The sequence below is a fragment of the Scomber scombrus genome, chromosome 1 (assembly GCF_963691925.1).
Source record: "Scomber scombrus chromosome 1, fScoSco1.1, whole genome shotgun sequence".
Classification (NCBI taxonomy): Eukaryota; Metazoa; Chordata; class Actinopteri; order Scombriformes; family Scombridae; genus Scomber; species Scomber scombrus.
In genome coordinates this window covers 11,343,346-11,364,765 of record NC_084970.1, presented here as the reverse complement: position 1 = coordinate 11,364,765, position 21,420 = coordinate 11,343,346, and the positions used below count along the sequence as shown (strand labels likewise).

Below are 21,420 nucleotides of genomic sequence, written 5' to 3'. Positions count from 1 at the left end.
CCATATCCACGGGAAGACGAGGGAGGGAAAAAAGGGGGCAATAAATGTAATATAGTGTGCTGGCCATTGGTTGCAGTGATCTACACAGCAATCCATCTACAGTCAGAGGAAGAACAGAGGCTTTATGGAGCAGAGGATAACATGATGGCTCGATTTGTCATCCACTTTCTGTCTCTGTCTGCCTCTGTCCCACCTCTAGACGAGGCCTGTTGGGCACCATTGGAGTAAAAATTAAAAGTAGAAAGGGAGAATAAGAGTATTATGAATGCAGGCTGGACTACAGTCCCCTAAATTAGATTGGGCTGGACCAGGCCAAGCAGGGCGGGGCTGTATAGATTGGTTCAGATGTTCAGCTGGGCCTCTCAGAGGACAGAAGAGCCAATACCGGATTCATAGAGATAAATTAAAAGTCAAAACCCTGCTCCAGGGGGGGAATCAATTGGCAGGTAATTATGGCGAACGGAACAGGGATTACAGAGACAAAACACAAACACAGAGAAGTTCCCCTATGACACTGCAGCACCAGGGAATAGTGTGTTAGTTGGATAGGAGCCACATTTTTTTTTTTTTTTTTTTGGCTGTTGCTGCCCCCTCCCCTTCCCAAACCGACCCCCAGTACCTTGTCTTTAAATAGGAGCTTGGGCTCAGAGCTAAAAATAGGCCGCATTTTCACCGCCAGCCACCCTCTGCTGAGCTGTCAGCGCCTCTTCTCCCTCTTCTTCACAGTGAGGCAGACACAGCCCTCCTTCATGTGTTTTCGAGGGAGACAGGCAGTGTGTGATCACTCCAGTTCTAACCCATCTCCTCCAACACACACGGCAGGCCCAACCTCTCCTGACTTACTGGCCTCACAGGGAGCACCGCTGTGAACTCGCACACCAATTTGGGAGAGAGACTCTTTCCCGCTGTGCTGGCCCTGTTTCTCTTCCCCACAGAAATGAGGGGCAGGATGTCCTGACATGTGAGTGATGAGTGATGGAAGCAGTAATTTGGGCTGGTACAGTACAGGCTGTGCAGGATCTGGGCGCTCGCTTTCCAGTGAAATAGGCCTACAATGAGAATTGTATTTCAAAATGCAGCATACTTTATATTCAAGGAGGAAAAAATTTAACACCACCTGGATGTAATATATGAACTCAATGTGGACAAGAGATATTTTATCAGGGAGTTTTCCTTTTTTTGTTTTTTTTTAGCACAATACAGGTTGGAGATTTTTTTAACAAAATATCAGAAACAGGCAAACAGATGAACATACCAGTAAAGCCAATTACAAGCTTAGGATGTCTCTTTCAATTAATTTGCAAGGTAGAATACCCTTAATTCCCAAAACCACCAAAGACACTGATGCTAATGACAGATCAGGGCAGTTACAGTGGCTTCACAGTGGGTCTTAGTGTCTCTATATATTTCCTTGGTTCCTCTTTCTCAATTAGTGCCACTGGCTTTTTGTTGGCTCTTTAAGAAAAGCCAGTCTGCATTAAACATCTTTAATTAGGCTTAAAAGGCTATAAATGGCATCAGCAGCTCCAATGAATTCACTGACAGCTAAACTGCTGTATGATAATGAGAGGCATCAAACAATGGATGGCTTATTGAGAGAATGGTACCTGGTGACTCGAGAACTAACTGTATGTGATATGTGAGATAAAATGAAACAAACTGAGATTAGAATAACAACAAAGAGAAAATAATAGTTTGGTTATTTGTAACATTTCACTGTGAAGTTGTTCTACATCACTATTTTTTCCCCCTAGATGACTGTAACATTTCACTGTGAATTCTACATCAAAGCTCTGTATTCAGTTTAGCTTTTATGGAAAATATGAAAACTGTTAAAAGTTCACAATTCTCATCGCAGAAATCCCTTATGACCAGATTTCCATTACTTCTCTCTTTATCTTCACAGGGTTACAATGGGGTGAGGGCTGCATGTAGCATTACCTTAACTTCAGCAGGTTGTGCAAAAGCAGCAATGCATTTCAATATTTATGCATTCCAAATTGCAAAAGAGTTAGATATACAGATAATATACAGAAAATTATGTTGAGGAGCAGAATCATGGGTGAAATAGTTTCATTTAAATTTTGTAATTTAAAAAAAAAAAATAATAATTTTTCACAATCCTTGAAGGAAAGTGACATGAAATAGGTAATTTTGGAAATAGTCGGTTTATGCATGGCTCAAACAGTAATGCTCTATCACAGTTTTGGCAGAAACTGTTTTGTTGTTGCCTGTTGATGCATTCAAATTTTTACTTTTGGACTAGTTTAATTGCACATTTGTTTGTACTGCAACATACTTGTTACAGAACAGATCAGTGTCCCTTTCACAACGAAACCACACATTATTACGGATGAAAGAAATTAGTGACCAGACATTCAATATCTCTATTAATGTAAATTAATCTCATAGAGGCTCATCATCTTCCTTTGGTGCCATATTTGTGGAGGTGTCCTGTATATTTGAATCTTTGCCACACTGCACCACCTGTGGAAGTCTATTTTTCTACTTAGAAAAGCTGGTCCAGACTCCTCTCTCCATTTGGTGAGCCATATTCGTCATGTGCCACTGTGATTTGCAAAGCTGTTCAAAAGTTATGAAATGAGCAATGTGACTGGCTGAGAAGATAATGATTCATCACCACACCCTCCCATTAATATCCCACTTCGCCTAACACTACGAGCGCAGATGTTCAGTGAAGATAAAAAAAACAGCAGTTGCACATGAAGCAGTTATTGCACTGATTGTTGTAAATGTGCAGTTAAAATAGGGCTCAATATGGTAAAGCTCAGTTTTATTACAACCTTGTTAAGCCATCCTTTGGAAATATATTTCATGAATTTATATTGCATTTACCTCAGTCTTTTTCTGAGTGACTTGAAATTTATTGCAGGTGGTTCTCTCCAGCAGGTGGTTCTCTTTAAAGCACGAATGGCTATAACATACATGTTAAATAATCATAGTTTATATAGCATGTCACAAAAAATCGTAAATACTAACTAATCCTTAAATGTGATGGTTAGTTACAGTAATATACACATGCTGTTCCACACCTGTTTAGTAGATTAAATAGGTAATAGGTAATAATGAAAATAACGTTAGAAAAACTGAGTGCATTTCAATTTGTAGATCAGGACTTTCTCACAAGCTTAATTTATTCTGTCCATTTCAACTTTGGATCACTACAACGTTAATATTTATGCTAGATATCTATAAAGTAAGGAATATGTGTAAGTCAAAGGGGCTCAAAAGTGCTCAAAATTTTGTCATGGATTTAAGAAAAAAAAACCCTCTGTATTTAGTTTTTCAAAAACAAACCCCTACATTTCTGGAATCATATTAAAACAAAGGATCCATTCCACTCTCCTTTATGTAAAAAGCTGTATGCTGCCAGGAGTTGAACCTACAAAGGAGTCCCCTCTCACTGCTTGTCCAGAGGCTGGGCAAACCGTCAACTACTCAGTTATTACACCATGACTATCTCGGCTTCAAAACACATGTGCCCAGGAAATGAGGCCCAATCACATTAGGATGAAAGACAAAGAAAAATACAAAGATCACTGGACAGAACTCACAAAATCCCACAACAAAATGGAAACATACATATGTAGCCATAAACAGACTGCACTTTAGCAACCTACTTGCCCACAGTGTCTGATTCAAAACTAAAGAGTCCACTAAGTACAGACTGAATGAGCACAACCTGGCAGTGGAAGTAGGCTTGCACACACACACCTGGCTGCCCAGAGAGGACGGGTGTCCCCCCGGTGACCAAGCAGGGAACAGTAAAGAGATGCCCTTCCTAACTCCCTGTAACCAATATTGAATACTTAGAGAACAATATTTTGCAAAACTAATACAAAATATTCCCATAGTTCCTCAATTTAAGTGACTCACACACTTGTCCAGTCCTCTTGGGAGAGAGGGAGGACTGCAGTAGACTGGCATTAAGATATGTAGCAGCCTGCCATGAGCTCCACAGCTCTGTGAGCCCCTGTTCCACATGGCTAATGATTGTTTATCTATTAATAATTCATTTGTTGTATTTATTTCACTCCCACCTACCTTTCATAGCCCTCTTGTTCTCTTCATCCTTTGTATTATTATTGTTTATTTATGTTCATTATGATTGTATAGTTTGTGTTAATATACTTTGGCAATGTTGTATTGTTCGCAGTAATGTCAATATAACCACTTGAATTGAATTTTGTCCGGTAGATAGCATGTCTTCTTGCTTGCCTTGGGAGCAGTGGTATTCACAAAGCATGGTCAAAGGCCAGTGCTGTCCTTGTCTTTCTTCCTCTCCACTGCACTGTTATCAATCAGATACACTAGCCAAAGACAGACGGACTCAAGTGTGTGTGCGCGCACACACACACACGCACACCACACCGAACACACATAAACACACACACATACATACCAACAAGTGTATTGCACTTACTTTTGGGGTATGTATCTAGACTTACAATAATTTTGTGGAGACTTATCCTAACCCTAACCCTAACCCTAACCCACACACACACACACACACACACACACACACACACACACACACACACACACACACACTCTCTCTCTCAAGTTCCTCTCTTCCACACTGTTGGTTTTCCAACCCCTCCGCTACTTCAGCTGACTTTTATTCATCATAACAGAATGAAAAATATAGATTTGTCCCTGGAGATAAAGAAGAAAAGGAGAAAACGAAAAAAATGAATGTATAGACATAAAGGAAATAGAGCATGAAGGAGGGGGGAAATATGGAGAGGAGAAAAAAAGCAAGTGAAAGAAAGAGAGACAGAAAAAGGAAGAGATGAGGAGAAAGAGAGATGGCCTCTCCAAGTGCAGCAGCACACAGGCACCGAGCTGTGAGTTCCCAGGCAAGACAGCATGAGCTGCCTATTTGTCAGCATTGATCAACCCATTAAGGGGCTGTGGTGGGAAGCATATTGGTTTTGGAGGCCAAAGGGGCAGAGAGAGACAAAGATAAAGGAAGACGGGGGGGTGTTGAACTCCTTTCAGCCACGGCAGCCACACATCTGTCGGATGAAAAAGCCTGTAGTCCTCCTCTCCAATGTCTATGCAGTTCATTTTGCAAGGCCCAACGGGAAGGTAGTAGATGTCATTTGTCTTACAGCATCTCTGGAGGCTCCACTGTATGTGTTATCTTAGCTTTTTGCTGCTGCAATGCTAATATGAACTAGCTAGCTTCTCAGACAGACAGAATGTCACTTGTCCTCTCCTTCAGTGTGTGTATGTGTGTGCGCAAAGGGTGGGTGGTGGGGTGGGGGTGGGTCCTGGCCCAAGGGGAAAGCAGGCTGCCTCTTCGCCCAGCCTCTGATGAATTCATATAATTAACTCTGCCTTGATCTGTTGGCTAATCCTGCACTCAGTAATAAGGGATTAAAATGTCACCTAAGCCACCTGCTGTTACTGAGCCCCAAGACTTTTTGTGTCGTGTGTGTGTGTGTGTGTGTGTGTGTGTGTGTGTGTGTGTGTGTGTGTGTGTGTGTGTGTGTGTGTGTGTGTTTGTGTGTGTGTGTGTGTGTGTGTGTGTGTGTGTGTGTGTGTGTGTGTGTGTGTGTGTGTGTGTGTGTGTGTGTGTGTGTGAGAAAGAGAGAGTGAGAGAAAGAGAGAGAGGATAAAAGTAAAGTGAACTTAAAGATGTCTGTGGAGTAAGCTTGTGTGTTAGAAACATGATACACAAAATGTATGTAGAGGACAGTATAAAATGGCTTAGAAAAGCAGACAACTTAACTACCGCCATATGCGTGTGCGGGCTACTCACAGCTCCATAGTTTGGCATCAAGATGAACTCCATAATTTGGCAGGAAGCTGGAGCAGAAGTTGCAGCAGACTCGCTCTGAAAACTCATTGTCACAGTCACTGAAAAGGGACATGAAAGTGGGACATGCTGGAAGGTGGGAGTTGAGAAATCTTTTTTTCCTCCCCTCTTACTATGACCTCCTTGGACCAAGTAAAGAAAAAAAAAATAAGAAAGAAAGGAATGCCAATTGGTTGGCTAACAGCCCACTGACCAACGGCCAGCTTGCCTTGCCTCCCTGCCGGCCACCTCCACTCGGTTGCCTAGCAACCCCAAGTGTACTTTTGGGTTGTCTAATGACTCTTGTTGCTGCAGTGGCTCAGGGGCCACTAATAAAGCCTCCTGACCAATCGTTGCCATTTAAGACCTGGAAGCTGACTGATCACTGGTCAGGGATCTGGGGACTTCAGGCTACCCTAAACCTCTTATCTGAGACAAATTCTGCCCCCAACCTTAGCTGCCATCAAGACACACTCTCACGCACACTTACAATATGTACACACAACACACCTTCATCTGCTGCTTACAATGCTTCAACTGACATAAATTCTCACCACTGCGTACTCAGATACATCAATGCTACACACTACCTGAACTTTACCCAAGACTCACATGTAAACATACTCAGTGCCCTCACAAATCCCCATCAGAATACTAGTGGCTTTACTGTCTCTTCATCTTTCATCTTTCTATTTTTCAAAGAAGTGCAAGTAACCTCTGCTTTCACTTTAAATGTGATCTAGTAGTTGTTAAAGAGCAGCGGCAGAATCGTGCTGTTGGATTTATTTTTCAGTGACAAACAGTGAGTCCACAGGTCATTGTCTATCTCAATGATGCTTCAACTCATCAGGCACTGACAGTGGCAGGAACTGAGAATACAGTATGACCTTTGCATTCCAATATATGCATTGAAATTACAATATCAGCGAATGTTGGTGAACAGAATGGCCAATCTGGTTGGTGACAACTTAATTCTTTAGCTAATTGTCTGCAAAGACAAACACTAACGTTGTTTGCCTTACAAATAAAACACAATATATGATTTACACTTAGCTCTTATCTAATTTTTTTTATATTAAAACAACATATTTAGAAATTATAGTTAGAATATATATATATATATATATATATATATATATATATATATATATATATATATGTGGAGATATATTCCATTTGTATACAGTCCATTTGTATGGATGTTATAGCTCCTGTATCTAGATTTGTGAGTGTGCATACAGCTTCATGAGTTGTCTTTGTAAAGCGTCTGTCATTGCTCTAAGCTTTATTCCGGTGCCACAGCATATTGCTAGGTGAGTACATCATGTCCCCAGGGTGTCACCATGTATATGCTTGTCTATACATGTTCACCAGTCTTAGGTCTATATTAGGCCATGGTCCGGGCTCATGTCAACTGCTGTCAAGTGCTGCATTGCCTGAGGGCCCAACACCCACTGTGTTGGCCTAGCTGACTGATCTGAGTGGGCAGTATCTTGTGCCATTCACTGGTACTCACATGTTGTCCGCATGGCCTAGTTAGAAAGGTAGGCCCACTGCCAACTGAAGCCAGAAAAACACAATGCCAAAATAAAACACAATGCCAAATATGACATACGTGGGTAGCTTCAATAAGAAAGGGTCTTCAAGGGTGGCTCTTAACACCCACCCTTTTACAGAGGAAAGAGGGAATATCATTCCTGTTTCAGAGAAGGCACAAGATCGAGTGATTTTCTGTTTTCATATTCAAACGCCAGGGAGTGAGAAAAAAATGAAACCATAGACAGGAGAGCAAAAAATAACCAGGAGAGTTTTATTCACAGCAGGCAGTTTTTAAAAGGTTTTTTTTTTTTATGTTAGCTGGCGACGTTTTGCTTTCACCTCACTATGAAATTGATCTTCAAAGGTTGTTTATCGATTCCCTACTGTTAACCTTTCACAAGCTGTCTCACAGCTACGCTGTACGGTGGCTCTCAATAGCCTTCGGGAGGAGGAGGCTGAGGCAGGGTTGGATTGGATTGGCTGACCACGCCAGTGGCATATTGGCCATGAGTTGCAAAAGGGCTTCTCGGTAGAGAGGTGAGAAAGGTGGATCGGATGGAGGCAGAAAAAGAGGGATTGCTGAGGGTCAGGGATGAGCAGGATATTGCTGGTGACTGGGAGTCTGGAGCCAGGAGGGGACAGGAAGAGCAAGGGCCAGCCAGAAAGGACTTCTCCCTGTGGGGCTGGGAGTGGCTGATGTAATGGCATTAATCTCCAAGTGCCATCTGACACCCAGTGTGGCTCCGTCATTGAAAACTGCTAATTCTGCTGAACTGTGAGGGGAATTCAGGCATCTCTGGAGGCAGTGCCCTGGATTAATTAAACACGCTGGCATGGAGCACTGCACAGATTTATCTCTTTTACGGCATCGTCACTGTTTGATTTTTTTGTTTAGCTCGCAGAGCAGGACAAACTCGGGACATTAGTGCCAGGAACACTGCCACATTTCATTTGTTCTTTTCCCACTCCATATATTGTAGCAGTTACTCCTCTCATTGCATGCTAACCTGGGATTTCCCTTCTTTTCTTCTCTCTCTCACTCTCTCTCTCTCTCTCTCCAGATGAACCGGCCCATCCAGGTGAAGCCAGCCGACAGCGAAGGACGAGGAGGTAATTAACCTTCTCCTGGTCTCCAATGCACACACCCCTTAAAAAACACACACACGCAAACACACAAATACACTGGAACAGCGCACATGTAATCCTTAATATTCTGCTCTCACTTGAGACACACTGGGAGTTAGTAGACCAGCCGTAATATAGGTCACTTGCTTCTATTGACTTCCCATCTGTGCCAGCAGAGGGGCTGTCTCAGGTTCACAGTCACTGGGAGCAGTTCAAAGACAAGACAGAGAGACATGGTAGAAAGAGAGAGAGAGAAAGGATGTAAAGAAATGGGGAGTGGAGGATCTCCATCCCTCAATCTCCAAAGAAGGATGGTCAAGCCTGCTTACACATACACACCCCAGACATATACTTACAGATAAACACAAACAAAAACTTGTAGAAAACAGCTCAGAGTCACACATAGATATGCTATCAATTTGACTGAATGTATTAATTCATCACTAAATGAAAAGACATCAAGTAGGACATATCATTATTTAAGGAGTTAGGAGCTCCTCTGTGGCAATCATGGTATCTGTTTTTGTCTAGAAACACAACCTCAACTAACTGGCTGTTTTACCTACCTATCCACTTATTTAAAAATGAATACTAATGTGACGTGATTAGACTTGAATTATGTAGTTGATTGTTGAATCTTCTGAAAGTAATCTCAGTCAGACTCAGTGGGATTCAATGTATGATGTCAACTTGAACTCCACTGACTGGATCTGGATCAACAGGTGCAGCTCTACAAGTCAAATCATATCACTTATATTTAGGGGGTCGGTTCAAGGATAAAAATATTCAATTCTGCTTTTACATTGTGCTGATTCTCTTACATAGCCTCCTACCTCCCATCTTCAGACTGACTGACATGGTGATTGACTAGATCATTCTAAAGCATTTGTGACTAACATCTCTGAGTTTAATGCAGATTAAGCCAGTTAAAGATTTACATGGGTGGAATTGGATCTAATTTAACTGGTCTGTGTCTGTCCTGCGCTTGCATTTCAGAGTGGTGATTTAGACTGCCTAGGTCAGATTAGACTGAGCCACTTCACTGATTTATGTGGTCAAGTGTGAATCAGATGGCCCATTTCTATTGCCACACACACCCCCATGTAGATCTTATTTTTGTCATGGCGGCACTTTAATTAACGGCCATCTAAAAACAGGCAAAGTCTGACCGACAAGGCCTGGGCGAGAGCCAATCGGCATTCTCACCAAGATAAATTGGATCTCCGGGCTTAAGAGGGGAGGATGGATGGGTCCCAATATCAATTACTACCCTTTTTCAGCAGCAAGAGAAGGGAGAGGAACAGGCAGTGTGAATGAAATACAGAGGGCTCTTAGGCTGGCACAGCCCCTGCTAGTCTGTCAGATGAACTTTCTATATGGGAGGACAGGATAGGACACAGGACAGAATGAAATAAGACCAAGCAGACAGGCCCCAACAGAGATATTGAGCGTTAATGGCAACAGGAAGTCAGCAGACAGGCGAGGGAAGTAAACCACAGTCGCGGCTGACAATGAAATGAGATTTACTATGAAGGCCTGTGGTTAAAGGAAAATAGACAGCCCAGCAAGGGCTGACTAAAGGGGAGAATGTAGCAAGGGATTCATTTCTGTAAGGCTGAGAACCAGTCAGTGCACCAATCCCAGTGGGAACTCTAGACTGTCAAACCCAGGGCTGAACCAGGACATTTGCACCTCTAGAATGGAGTCGCATTTATCACTACAGAGACATCAGCAATTATCTGTCATGGGAAGTTGTGCAGGGGTCTCGATTACGTGCCTGTGCAGGCATTAGGTCCCATTACTCCATTTAGAGGCTCCTGTAGCCCCTCTTTTGTTCACACTGTCCCTGAGAGATGTCCTCTCTCTGGGGATATGGGAGTGTCAGGAGGAGAAGTAAAAGTCGGAGGGGTCCCGGTGCAAGCACTATCCTACTGCTTGGCTGCCATTTGCATCATAGACCTGATACTGTGACTGTCCATTACAATGACTCATGTTTTAATTTATTTTTTCCTTGATTATTGAGAAAGAAAGGAGCATGGAAGGGGAGCCTCACGGCATTTAAACCTATTTCTGTTCTTTGAGTCAACCAACCTTTTCCCCACAATGATTTCAACTCTGATATATTGAGAAACAATCTAGGCATGGGTCTTCTGCTCACTTGCTCTGTAGACAGTGCAGGGAGAGACACACTACTATATCTCAACTTGAAACCCAAGCAATTTGTTCCAATCCAAAAGGGGCAAAAATGAGGAAAAGTAGACTCTCTCTCTATTGCTTTCTTTCTCTGTGTCATTGGTACTGCAGTGCAAAGGGAGAGATGAGGCGAGTGATAGAGAGAGAGGGAAGTACAAGGACTATGGAGGAATGTAGGAGAGTGAGAGATGGAAAACAAAAAGAGCGAAAGGGGAAGAGACGACAGGATGAGAAAGTTAACGGAGGGTGATGGAGGCAGCTGAGTGAATCTCAGCAGTAAATCATCTCAGAGCCGCCCCATCCCTATCTCCTCCTCGCCTCGCCAGGAATCTTTTTTCCCCCTGACCTTGTCTGCCTCTGTGTCTGTGAAGAAAAGATGGGGCCAGATTATCTATGATTGGAGATGGTCATTATCTAAACACAATCTTGGAGCCAGGTCCCACTCCTCTAGCCAATGCTGTGAGACTGCAGACCACACTGATGAGAAGAGAGATGATGGGTCAGCCAGCAACACCCTCTGCTTTTATTAACTCTGATAAGATGGTTTCAACACTCTTCCGAAATGCCCAACAACCTCTATCAACATCGACTTTTTCACAATGTGCCACTCTGCATTTGTCGACAGTCTCCTTACACTACTTGTTTATTAGCTTCCCATAATTTGGTTTTATTGGATACTTATACAGTGCCAGGGGCATTGCATTCCCTGTATTTGCTAGTCAGCGGCCCTGTGTGAGCCTTTTTAATATCTTGTCTTTGCCTTTTGTCTGTCTGGCTGAGGGGAGTCTTTGTGAATGGGTCGTGTTTGTCCTTGCCAACCTGCTGCTCTTCAAAAGGTTGACCCCAGTCAGGCAGTGGATAGATTGACAGGACCTTAAGATGTTGCGCACTGTGCTGTCATGCCCCACCCCAGCAGGTAGGGAAGAGTGAGGGCTGCTGGCTGGCTCAGTCTGGCAGGCCACAGGGGAGGGGCTGTCTGGAGGCATCTCACGCCCACAGAGTAGCGCGCTCCACTTTACATGCAAATGAAGCCAAAAGATCCCTCTGTGCCCCTGGACACAATCGTGCAAAACTCTGAAAAGTCAAGATACGTGTGTGGTGAGAAATACACAGAGAGACGGGGAGACATGGAGACACAGGGACAGACAAAAGAAAGTAGGAATTTCCATCAGTGACCATTGCAAAGTAGTAATTAAATGTTTGCAAGGGATTGATTTAAATTGCTTCTTTCTTCTTTTTTTTTGTTGAAGAGCTCCATGACTAGGCCTTTCTATTAGACAAGACAAGAAAAAGAGACAAAAACTGCAACAGACAATTTCTCACAAGTTTCCCCCAAATGTTTTGTGTTAGTTTTTGATCATGCACACCAGAAGGTTTAAAGCTCCCCTCCCACTCCCCTGGGTAAATGGATGTGACAGCTCTAGTGGCATGAGTAATGCATTTACAAACACGAAGCCTGTATCCTCTCATCGTGCCTGATACACTGACAATTTGAATGTTTGTTCTCCTCTGATTATTCCATTTACCACCTCACTATACTGGATAATCCACTTGCATACATCAGATTGGGACCAGCAGCAGAGAGGTTTTAGAGTGTGGTTGCACATCATTTTCATTGTAGCTGGGCTGGAAGTACACCGTAGTTAGAAGTATAATAGGGCTTATTAAGGCGTTGAAGGTGTGCAAAGGCATGGAAGGCCTGTAGGCATTGAGGAATGCGGCAGATACTGTATATTATACAGGTTACTGCACAGTTAACTTCATAACTTCATTTTTTACTTTAACTTCAACACTATACTTAATCGGAGCATACTGACACTGAATTATACATCACATTTGTTTTTTTTTATCAACTGACATGATGTTAGAATGCTCAATGTAGCATTGGTGCACTACAACAGGAAAATACTATATAGTCTAAGAGTCTTTAACAGATTTTTCAGTAGCCTTTTCAATATAAATACTGTACTTTAATCTTCATCAAGCAATATATGCAATTATTAATATTGCATCTGATGAGTCCTTGCGATGTAAAAGGTTTGCTTGAACTGCATCCTTGTAAAGCTCAGCTTTTTATATTTGCCGGCTGTTATTCTCAGCTAACAAGGTCATATGCTACCTGAAGAAATTAAGCCTAAAAGTTTCCATTGTTGCTAACAGATAATATTTGTAACATGAGTAAGTCTACAACAATAAAACAACTTGGAGAATGGTAGGACGTCCAAGCAAGTTGCTGCCATGTTGCTGGTGTACCAACTTAAACTGAAGTAAGACCTCGCTATGCTGCTGGTAGTTCAAACTATCCTGAGTATCAAACTTTTATCCAGAACTTTTATCCCACTGTCCATACAATTTTTGTTTATATGGGCACAGATGATGTTAAAAATCATAAAAGTATGAAATTACTTCAACCATCAACAGTCTGCATAATCGTGTGTTCTCTCTGGACCAATTCCCATGCTAGAAAGGTGTTTTTTGAATGTTTTGGTTTGTTTTGAGTTTTTAAAGGTGTTTCTATTCATCTTCAATTGAAACCTTCATGATGTTCATTAACTGGCAAGCATGTAGGCCTATTTGTCCCTCACTCGTTCATCAGCTTCAGTATATATTTGAAATATGTTCTTGCAACCGGTCTTTGCAACTCTAGTTAAGTCCCATCATTCTCAGATTAAATGCTTGATAAATGAAATCAAATGCTTGATCTGGCACTATTTATAACCAAAAATGATATCCTGTGACTTTTGTTCTATGACGTCTCATACTAATTTTTCATATAATGTAGCATACATAAATGCTGCCATTTGAGTTAAATAATTTATTAATCCCTAATGGTAAATTCTATTTGTTGATTTTTGAACGTGTTCTATTAGTCTTACTTGCTTACTTTTCATGATACAGTGCTATTTAGCCTTCTGAATTTTCTAGTTTATATCTTCTTCTGGCTGCAACTAAAATTAGCTTTGCTTCATAATCAACCCATTCATTGTTTAGTTTATTTATTATTTGTTCAGCCTAAAAAATGTCAAAGAAGTCATCAACTGCCAGTGATAATTTCTCTGTCAAGTGACTAATTGATAATTTACTAATGTTTTCAGCACCATTTCTTTGACAAAAATGCTCCAAGCTTTGCAGAATTAATTACCTGATGATAAAATATACTTTTTAAAAGAGGAATAATTTTAATTGGCAAATGGAAATGACAGTCTTGTGGTCACAGCATAAGTAACTCTGAATTCAAACAATGAAAACAGACTGAATTAGAAAAAATAAAGAATGTTCCTGCGGGACAATGTCAGATAAATTGGAATAAAATCACTATTCTAGGAATGTTAAAAAGTTTTTTGTTCAACATTATGTAAATTAAAATGCTAATTATATAAAAAAGCCTATAGGGAAAGCAAATGGCATCTTTTGATTCCAAATGGACTGCTGAAGCCTTCATACAACAGTAGATGATGAAAAACAAAGTCCAACTCAATATTAAAAAGCTTATAGTTTCCAACATTTTATACACCCGGTCTGTACGCCTACATGTGTGAGCGTGTCTGGTGGCGGGCCTCCCAGGCAGGAGCATACCAGCATCAGGCTTTTTCTAATGAGTCCATAAGAAGCACAACTTCTCTGTTGTGCTGCCTGGAACATTACTCTGCATTTGAAATGCACCCAGCGGCCTAGCAGGCATCTTTTATCGTTGGATGCAGCTGTCCATGCTTTCTGAACACTTACTACTACCAATTTTCCCCGACTATCGCCAGCAGGCAATAAGTGATAGAATCATGAAAAAAAAGAGAAATATTTACCACGACACAGGAGCAGAAAAGTAATTCTTTAAAGAGAATATTCCCATTATTGGCAAACAAAAGCAGAAACTTTTGAAAAGTAGACTTCACATCGACTGATTCTTTGCCTGGAGAAAAAAATAAGGGTGAGGGATGACAATAAAGGGTAACGAGAAAGATACAGAGAGAGCAATAGAGAGACAAAAGGAGAGGAGAGCAACTGAAAGCACAATCTATATGCATATACAGTACTGCAGTCTACAACACAAGTAGCACTTTATTCCAGAGAGAGAAGCATCAATCTTGACAGCATATGGCGTCTGTGCAAAATCCATTAATTTTTAATATACCGGGGCTGAAATGAAAAGGCTTCCTGAGACAAGCAATTGTCAGATGTCAGTAGTGTTTTGATAACTTTTTTGATCTCCTTTTTTATTTGCATTCATAAAACGGGGCTGTCCACATGGCACCTCAGTTTGGACATAGCTGGAGACTGACATCGAGCCATTTTCCACTCAATTGCTCCCACCTTCAGTCAGGAGATGAGGCAGTAGGGGGAAACAAAATAAGACTTGTGGATGAAAGTGTGCATGAGAGAGTGAGCAAGTACTGACTGAGGCCTGAAATAAAACTTAACGTGGCACATGTATCTTTGGATCTGCTAATAACATTTTTAAGTAAACAGTCAAAACATTCCAGAGTTTCATTAATTAATTCATAGTTTTTTGAGGATGCAGTGATACAAATTAAACAATCCAACTGATGTAGTCAGATCTCCAACCTACCACATGAGCACATATTATTATTTTAAAATAGTGGCAAGGTTTCAAAGTGCAGATTACAAAGGTCTCTTCAGTGTAGAGCAGAGAAGTGCTGTAGAGCTCAAATGTTCTCCAGCTCTATGGCTCAGCCCTATAAAGGGATAAGATGAGCCCCTCTCAATGAGAGATAAGTACAAAGAGGTCAAACAGTCAGCTCAGTGAGTTTTGTCATACTTCTATATCCTTATTCTGTTCCATAGGAAGGTCTTCACCCCTCTTAATGCAAATACATGACTGTGCTTGAGAGGCATATGCTTTTTTTTCTTCCTGTCCTCACTTTTAATGGATTACTTTTTGAGTCATCTCCTTGTGCAGAGCGTGCATTACTACATATTTATTCATATTCGTAAAATGCCAATTTAAAGCTTGCAAGTGGCCATAAAAGATGAGCGGGAACTTGCAAAATCCAATAAGAGCTGCTTTGGAGACAGGTGCAAAGTGGACTAATTAATAGCAATCCATACTCTGGCCAGGGCATGCAGTGGGCCGACTGAGACACTCTTAGGTCAGGCAATGAAAAGATAGCAGCTCCAAATTCATTTTCTCACAGTGGCTCTCCCAAAGGAAGTCTCCGAAGTACACTCACACTTCCTTTAATGCCTTCACTGGGGTGTAATTTATTTTTGCGTTCGCCAGCACATTTGGAAAGTTCATTACCTCGCTCATGGCTTGTTAATTAGCCTTGTAAAGCCGCCATTAGATCTCCTCGGGCCAGGACCGAGATGAGACTTTTGTCCCAAAACATTAACACACTGCAGGAGGCCTGTAAAAGTGCACTCTGTCCATTTAAGTTGTAACAGTGACACCTCAGTGAAAATCTGAAAGATGGAGGGACAGCCATGGCAAAGTCGCGTGTGCGCTGGTCGGGCTGTGGCCTCACTACATGTTTCACCTTTGCTGCCATGTGCAGGGGTCAAGCTCATTTCTCACTCGCACCTGTTCAGGGCTGACTTTACAGCTACGCAGCTCCTCTGCTGATGCCCAATATCCAGCTAGATGTCTGTCCTGTCAGTCTTAACTGAATCCCAGTCGACAGTATAAGTGGTTGTCTTCGTGGTGATCTCCTCAGGGTTCTCCCTCACTTCCAATCCTGGAGCTCCAAGAGAGGAGGAACATTAATGAGCAGTTGTACCAGGCTCAGCTGGTGGGTTTGAAAAATCCTGCTGTGTGAGGCGTGACTACAGGAACATGGACTGACACCATAGCTACAGCACCAGCAGTAGAGATGAGGCACCGTGGCCTTATTGATTATGCAGGTGCTCATTTGTGTGGCCAAGCGGGTAGCAGGCACGTGTCTCATTTGAACTTTACAGAAATGGAACAGGATCCGATTTCCCCGCTGCAAAAAGGAAGCCCTGGTGTTTTATTTTTAGAACAGCTGCATCTAATGGGGTCTGGCAGGTACAGGAGGCGTCACATCTGTCGAGGCCCAGGTGATGCTTTCGCCCTCCACTCCTCCCCTCCTCCCCTCCTCCCCACTCATCGCCCGCTCCCTACCAGTCAAATGACTCACACTGAAGATCAACAGTGTCATTTCCAATAAACTCCTCTTCCTCTTCCTGCCACTTTCCATCAGTTCTGGCGATGGGTTCTTGCTAGTAGCCATTTCATTCCACAACAGAATGGAATAGGAGATGCATAATGTAAAAGATGTAAAGAAGATGAATGCTTTGTCTAATGCTAGGGCACTAGGACGATTAATTAGAAAAATCCAGCTGTCTGACTGGCCGAAATGTAGTGGTATAGAGTCCATACGTCTGAGCCAGAGTGCCTCCCCCTGGAGCACATGTGGCAACTATGTCATTCAGTAGCAGTCAAGATATTGGTGTAGGTGGAGCTGCCCTTCAAATTTAATGAGGAGGAACTCATTAAATTTTAGTCCTTCGGCATTGGTTGGGAAATTGGTAATAGTCAGTACTCAACATCAAACTACATGTTGAATCACACCAGATTCAGCCAACATTTAAATTATATAATATTCCCTACTTTATAACTTTTGCTTTCATTTAAACTGTAGTTTACAAAAGACTGCAATTTTATAGTCTGGAATATAGCCTTGATATTTTTGTGATTCATATTCATTTGTTTTAAGATACAGTCACATAAGTCACATATCTCATTGTGTGTATTATATAGAATTAGTTTCCATTACATAGCCAGTATTCAGTAGAGTGGCATTTATAGATGATGTCACACATTTCTGGCACACACTCCACACCTTCCCGCAATTATTTCACACCTCTTGGCATTTTTAGCTAAGTTTGTCTTTTCTTGACACAAAAAATATGATCATGTATTCATAAAACTGGTAAGAAAGATAGCTAATTAAAGAGATTGAACAAAAAATAGTTGGTTAGGAAATCATGTATTACAATATAAACTACCCACTGTAATACTTTGCTATTCTTTCATTTTGAGACAAGAGAACCAGACCATATAGCTTTCATAGTTGAAATGTTTTTGCAATGCTTTGTGCTAAAACCCTGATCCATCACTGGGCTGAGAAAGAAATAGGCTTTGATCTTGGTTATTGTGGTTGTGTTGTGATTCAAGGCTGAAAATAAAAACCTCATTTACCCTTTTACATGTATATAGCCTATAAAGAATAAGGCATTGTGTGCGCAAAATTGTAGGATGACAAGCTCTTTCTCTGAATTGCACAATGGTAATCTTACTTAATTCTATATTGTGTTTGTTGAAATTGTAGGAGTTGGAATATGACAAATCTGCAAACCTTTGGCTCATAATTATCCACAAGAACATTACACAGAAGAGCTTAATCCATTATTTCTGCTCAGCCAACATTGGACAATGTGCAGAATATTTGTTTTTTTAAATCCTAATTGACTCATATTTGTTCCATGACAAAGTTTTCAGAAAATATGACAGAAGACATGAATGCTTTAAAACTTAAGCAATGAGCAGAAAGATGAACATGGAATGAACATATATGTATGTATAGATGAGGCACTTTTCTCAAGCATATCATGTGCCAAAACTGTGTTAAGAACTTGAAAATCCCTGTGGATACAATTCATTGCCCAGCAGATTATTATAATAACTTCCCTGATGAGAAAATCTAATACCATGTTCTTGTTCCGTGTTCTCGTTCAACTCAGTGACTTAAGCATCCAGATGATCTAACAGTACATCTACTTGAGCAAAATATCCCTGCTCTCTTTCTACATTTACCTGAAACCCACGGCACTCCAAACATCGTCTGTATCAAACATCACTGTGGCAGACTTGAATAGCTTACTGGCAACAGGAATATATCTCCTTCATAGCAGGGTGGGGTGGCACAGCACACAACAGTGGGATCAGCAACAGTAACAACAGCAGCAGCAGCAACAGAAACAGCATAGGCTCAACACAGCAGACTGCTAATAAAAGGGTGGGGTGGGGGGGTTTTCAGTTGCACAAGTTCCTTTCAGCTCAACAGAACAGTGCCATCAGCTGTAGCATTTGTCTGTTCTCTCCTCTCTTCCACCCTCCTTCCTTCCCTCCCCCTCCCTCTCTTCCTATCCAGAAGACAGGAAGCTGTTTGTGGGAATGCTCGGCAAGCAGCAGAGTGAGGACGACGTCCGGCGGCTGTTTGAGACTTTCGGCCAGATCGAGGAGTGCACCGTCCTGCGAGGGCCTGATGGGGCCAGTAAGGGTCAGAGCCCACACACCTCCCACTCGTTTTCCCTTGTCTGTCCCTCTTCCTCCATCTGTCTGTCTGTACGTGTGCCGTCTCTCTAGCTCTTTACATCTTAAGAGCCATGCTTCACCCGCCGTGCACTCATTGACATCGTCTGCGATCCACTCTGCTCCTGAATAACTCATCCTCCCCTTCAGCCATTCTGTTTTTTCACCACATCTGATGTGTCTCGCTTGCCTTTCTTTCATACCTCATTGTCACCGTGCTCAGACACCTTCTTTCTTTCACTTTTCTTTTCTCACTCTTTTCTGCATTTCCACTCAATTTTTAGTTCTCACTCTACCTCCAACTTTTTATGCTGTCTCTTCATCACGGCAACTCCTCTCACCCTGGGCTTGTACTCAACAAATGCATCACACAACACCTCATCTTTCTCCTTACCCATCTCCTCCTCCACCTCTTCCTCCTCTTCCTGTTATCTGAAAAGTGGAGGGGTGTAACCATGTTGGTTTCCCACACTCCCGTCATTCCTCCCCAGAGACACCATTGGACGATAATGTCCTACTTTAAATAAAGCAGCCTGGTTCTGGGTTTTGCTGCTGTCACTCACAACGCAGCAGATTTGCCTGTGTTCAGGAACAGTTTATGCATTCATGTCTGTGGCTTATGTGCTATTTAGTTAGTAGAGCATGGTCAAATTAAAGTTGGCAGTGAAATGAGTGATGTACAGTAGGTGGGATTGTTCTTGGAGTGTGAGAGCCCCTCCCCATCATCCTTTGATGGGTCCTTGTCTCACAGTCATATTTGGAACGATATCATATTTGCAGTGATATTGCTCAGAACCTCTGCCTTCCTTTCTCTCAGATGACTGTGATTTATTCTCCTATATGAAGCGTCTCAATGTGTGAAAAGGATGTGCGGAAAGGTGAGGGAGAGGGGTTGAATATATCAAAGAGAAAGGCAGGCTATACTGAACCACACTTCTATCTGTGTCTACATCTGTTCCTCTCACTGTTAATCCCGGGTCTATTGCTCTGCGTCGCCCCAGTGGCCAACTACCTTTCTTTCTCCCCAGTTTGTTTCCTCCATCGCTGTCTCTCCCTCCCTCTCTTCCTGTCCGCTCAGATGCCTCAAGCTGATTGACAGCACATGAAATGAACTAAGGCTGGTGCTGCTGTGTCAGACAGGAGCTAGTTTTCTCCCTCATTCGCGCTTTGACTCCTTTTCACCCTCCTGCACCCCAAACCCAAATCCGATTATTTTTCTTTCCCCTCTTTTCACATGCCATACATTTCCTGTATTGGTATTTGTCTCTATTATCATTGACCTGATCATTCTCTTTCTCCAAATTTCACTGCTATGAAATGGAACACTGTAGAGTGTTAACTATGAACGCTACCACCAGACAAAGGTCTCATATATAGGTATCTGGTCCTATCACTGTGCAACAGTCCCACGCAATCATTACGGGATGTTACGGCAAATTATTTTGCCAGCCGCCTCGCTCGGGATGAGGTTCCTGTAATTTGAATGAGACAGACCTTGAAATTGACAGTGCTATCTGTTCCATGATGGAGGCTTAGTCCCCTGTTGATGTAAATTTATGCTACTCAGAAGCTTTTCAGCACCCCTCTTCACCCAATAAAAAGGCCGAGAAGTTTAACATCCATCTCTCTATGGCGCTGCTCCTCAAAGTACTTTCAAAGTGCAACACTTGCTGCCAGAGTTGAATAGAGCCCCGAATTGTCAGGAATAATAGAGAGATGGCTTTTAGGTCTATAATTAAGTTGTGTTATAAATGTCACCCATCCAGCGGGATGGAATTCATGCATACATATTATTACCCCAGGAATTCAAAAGGCAGTGCAGATCCTCTTGCTTGAAAGCAATACAATCTCTTTTTTCCTTTTTCCCCAACTCATTCTGAGCCATCAAATTCAAAAACTCAAATGTGCACTATAATTTATGAGGCTGGAGCACTTCCAATTCTTTTGAGATGTTGTGCTCTGTGTTCCTTAACTTTTTTTTCTCCTTTTCTCGGTCAGGAAAAACAAGGCTAAAGCACTGATTTTTTGAGAAATGTAGGGACATTGTTTTTTGACATGACTTTGCCAATGATGCTGTATACAATGGACTGCAGTTTTGAGTATCTTTCTAGTTAAGCAGAGCTGCTGGGGTCACTGGGATCCTGTCACATTATCTGATAGCCTTGTTAGGGAACCAACAACAAGTTATCTTGCCCTACAAAACCAAAAGGCTTTTGCGAGAACAAACTGCCCCTTATTATTTCAACTACAAAGGTTAAATGTGTTTGTTCCTTCAAAGACAGAGTTGCAGTCAAATGGCACACAGTAGGCCGACACATTTCAGTTGGACAAATGAAGACCTTTCCTGGCTCTACCCGGAGGGGCGTTCAAGTGAAGTAAAAGGGTGCTAGAGTGCTGTGACAGAATCAAAGGCTTTTTTGACTTATCTGTTTTCCTCTGTAGATCTATA

The 21,420-nt window shown here is 42.0% G+C and overlaps 1 protein-coding gene across 15 annotated transcripts in view; it reads left to right on the top strand.

The window, feature by feature from the left end:
• Positions 1-21,420, top strand: part of celf6 (CUGBP Elav-like family member 6) — a 141,848-nt gene that overhangs the window by 89,776 nt on the left and 30,652 nt on the right. For 13 of the 15 annotated variants that reach the window (XM_062420477.1, XM_062420468.1, XM_062420523.1 and 10 more), the window contains exons 3-4: positions 8,425-8,473; positions 18,811-18,939. In XM_062420477.1, coding sequence (XP_062276461.1) covers positions 8,425-8,473; positions 18,811-18,939 — 178 coding nt within the window. Of the gene's footprint in view, positions 1-8,424; positions 8,474-9,792; positions 9,796-18,810; positions 18,940-21,420 lie in introns of all 15 variants that reach the window. The other 2 variants (XM_062420452.1, XM_062420439.1) reach the window with 2 other exon arrangements.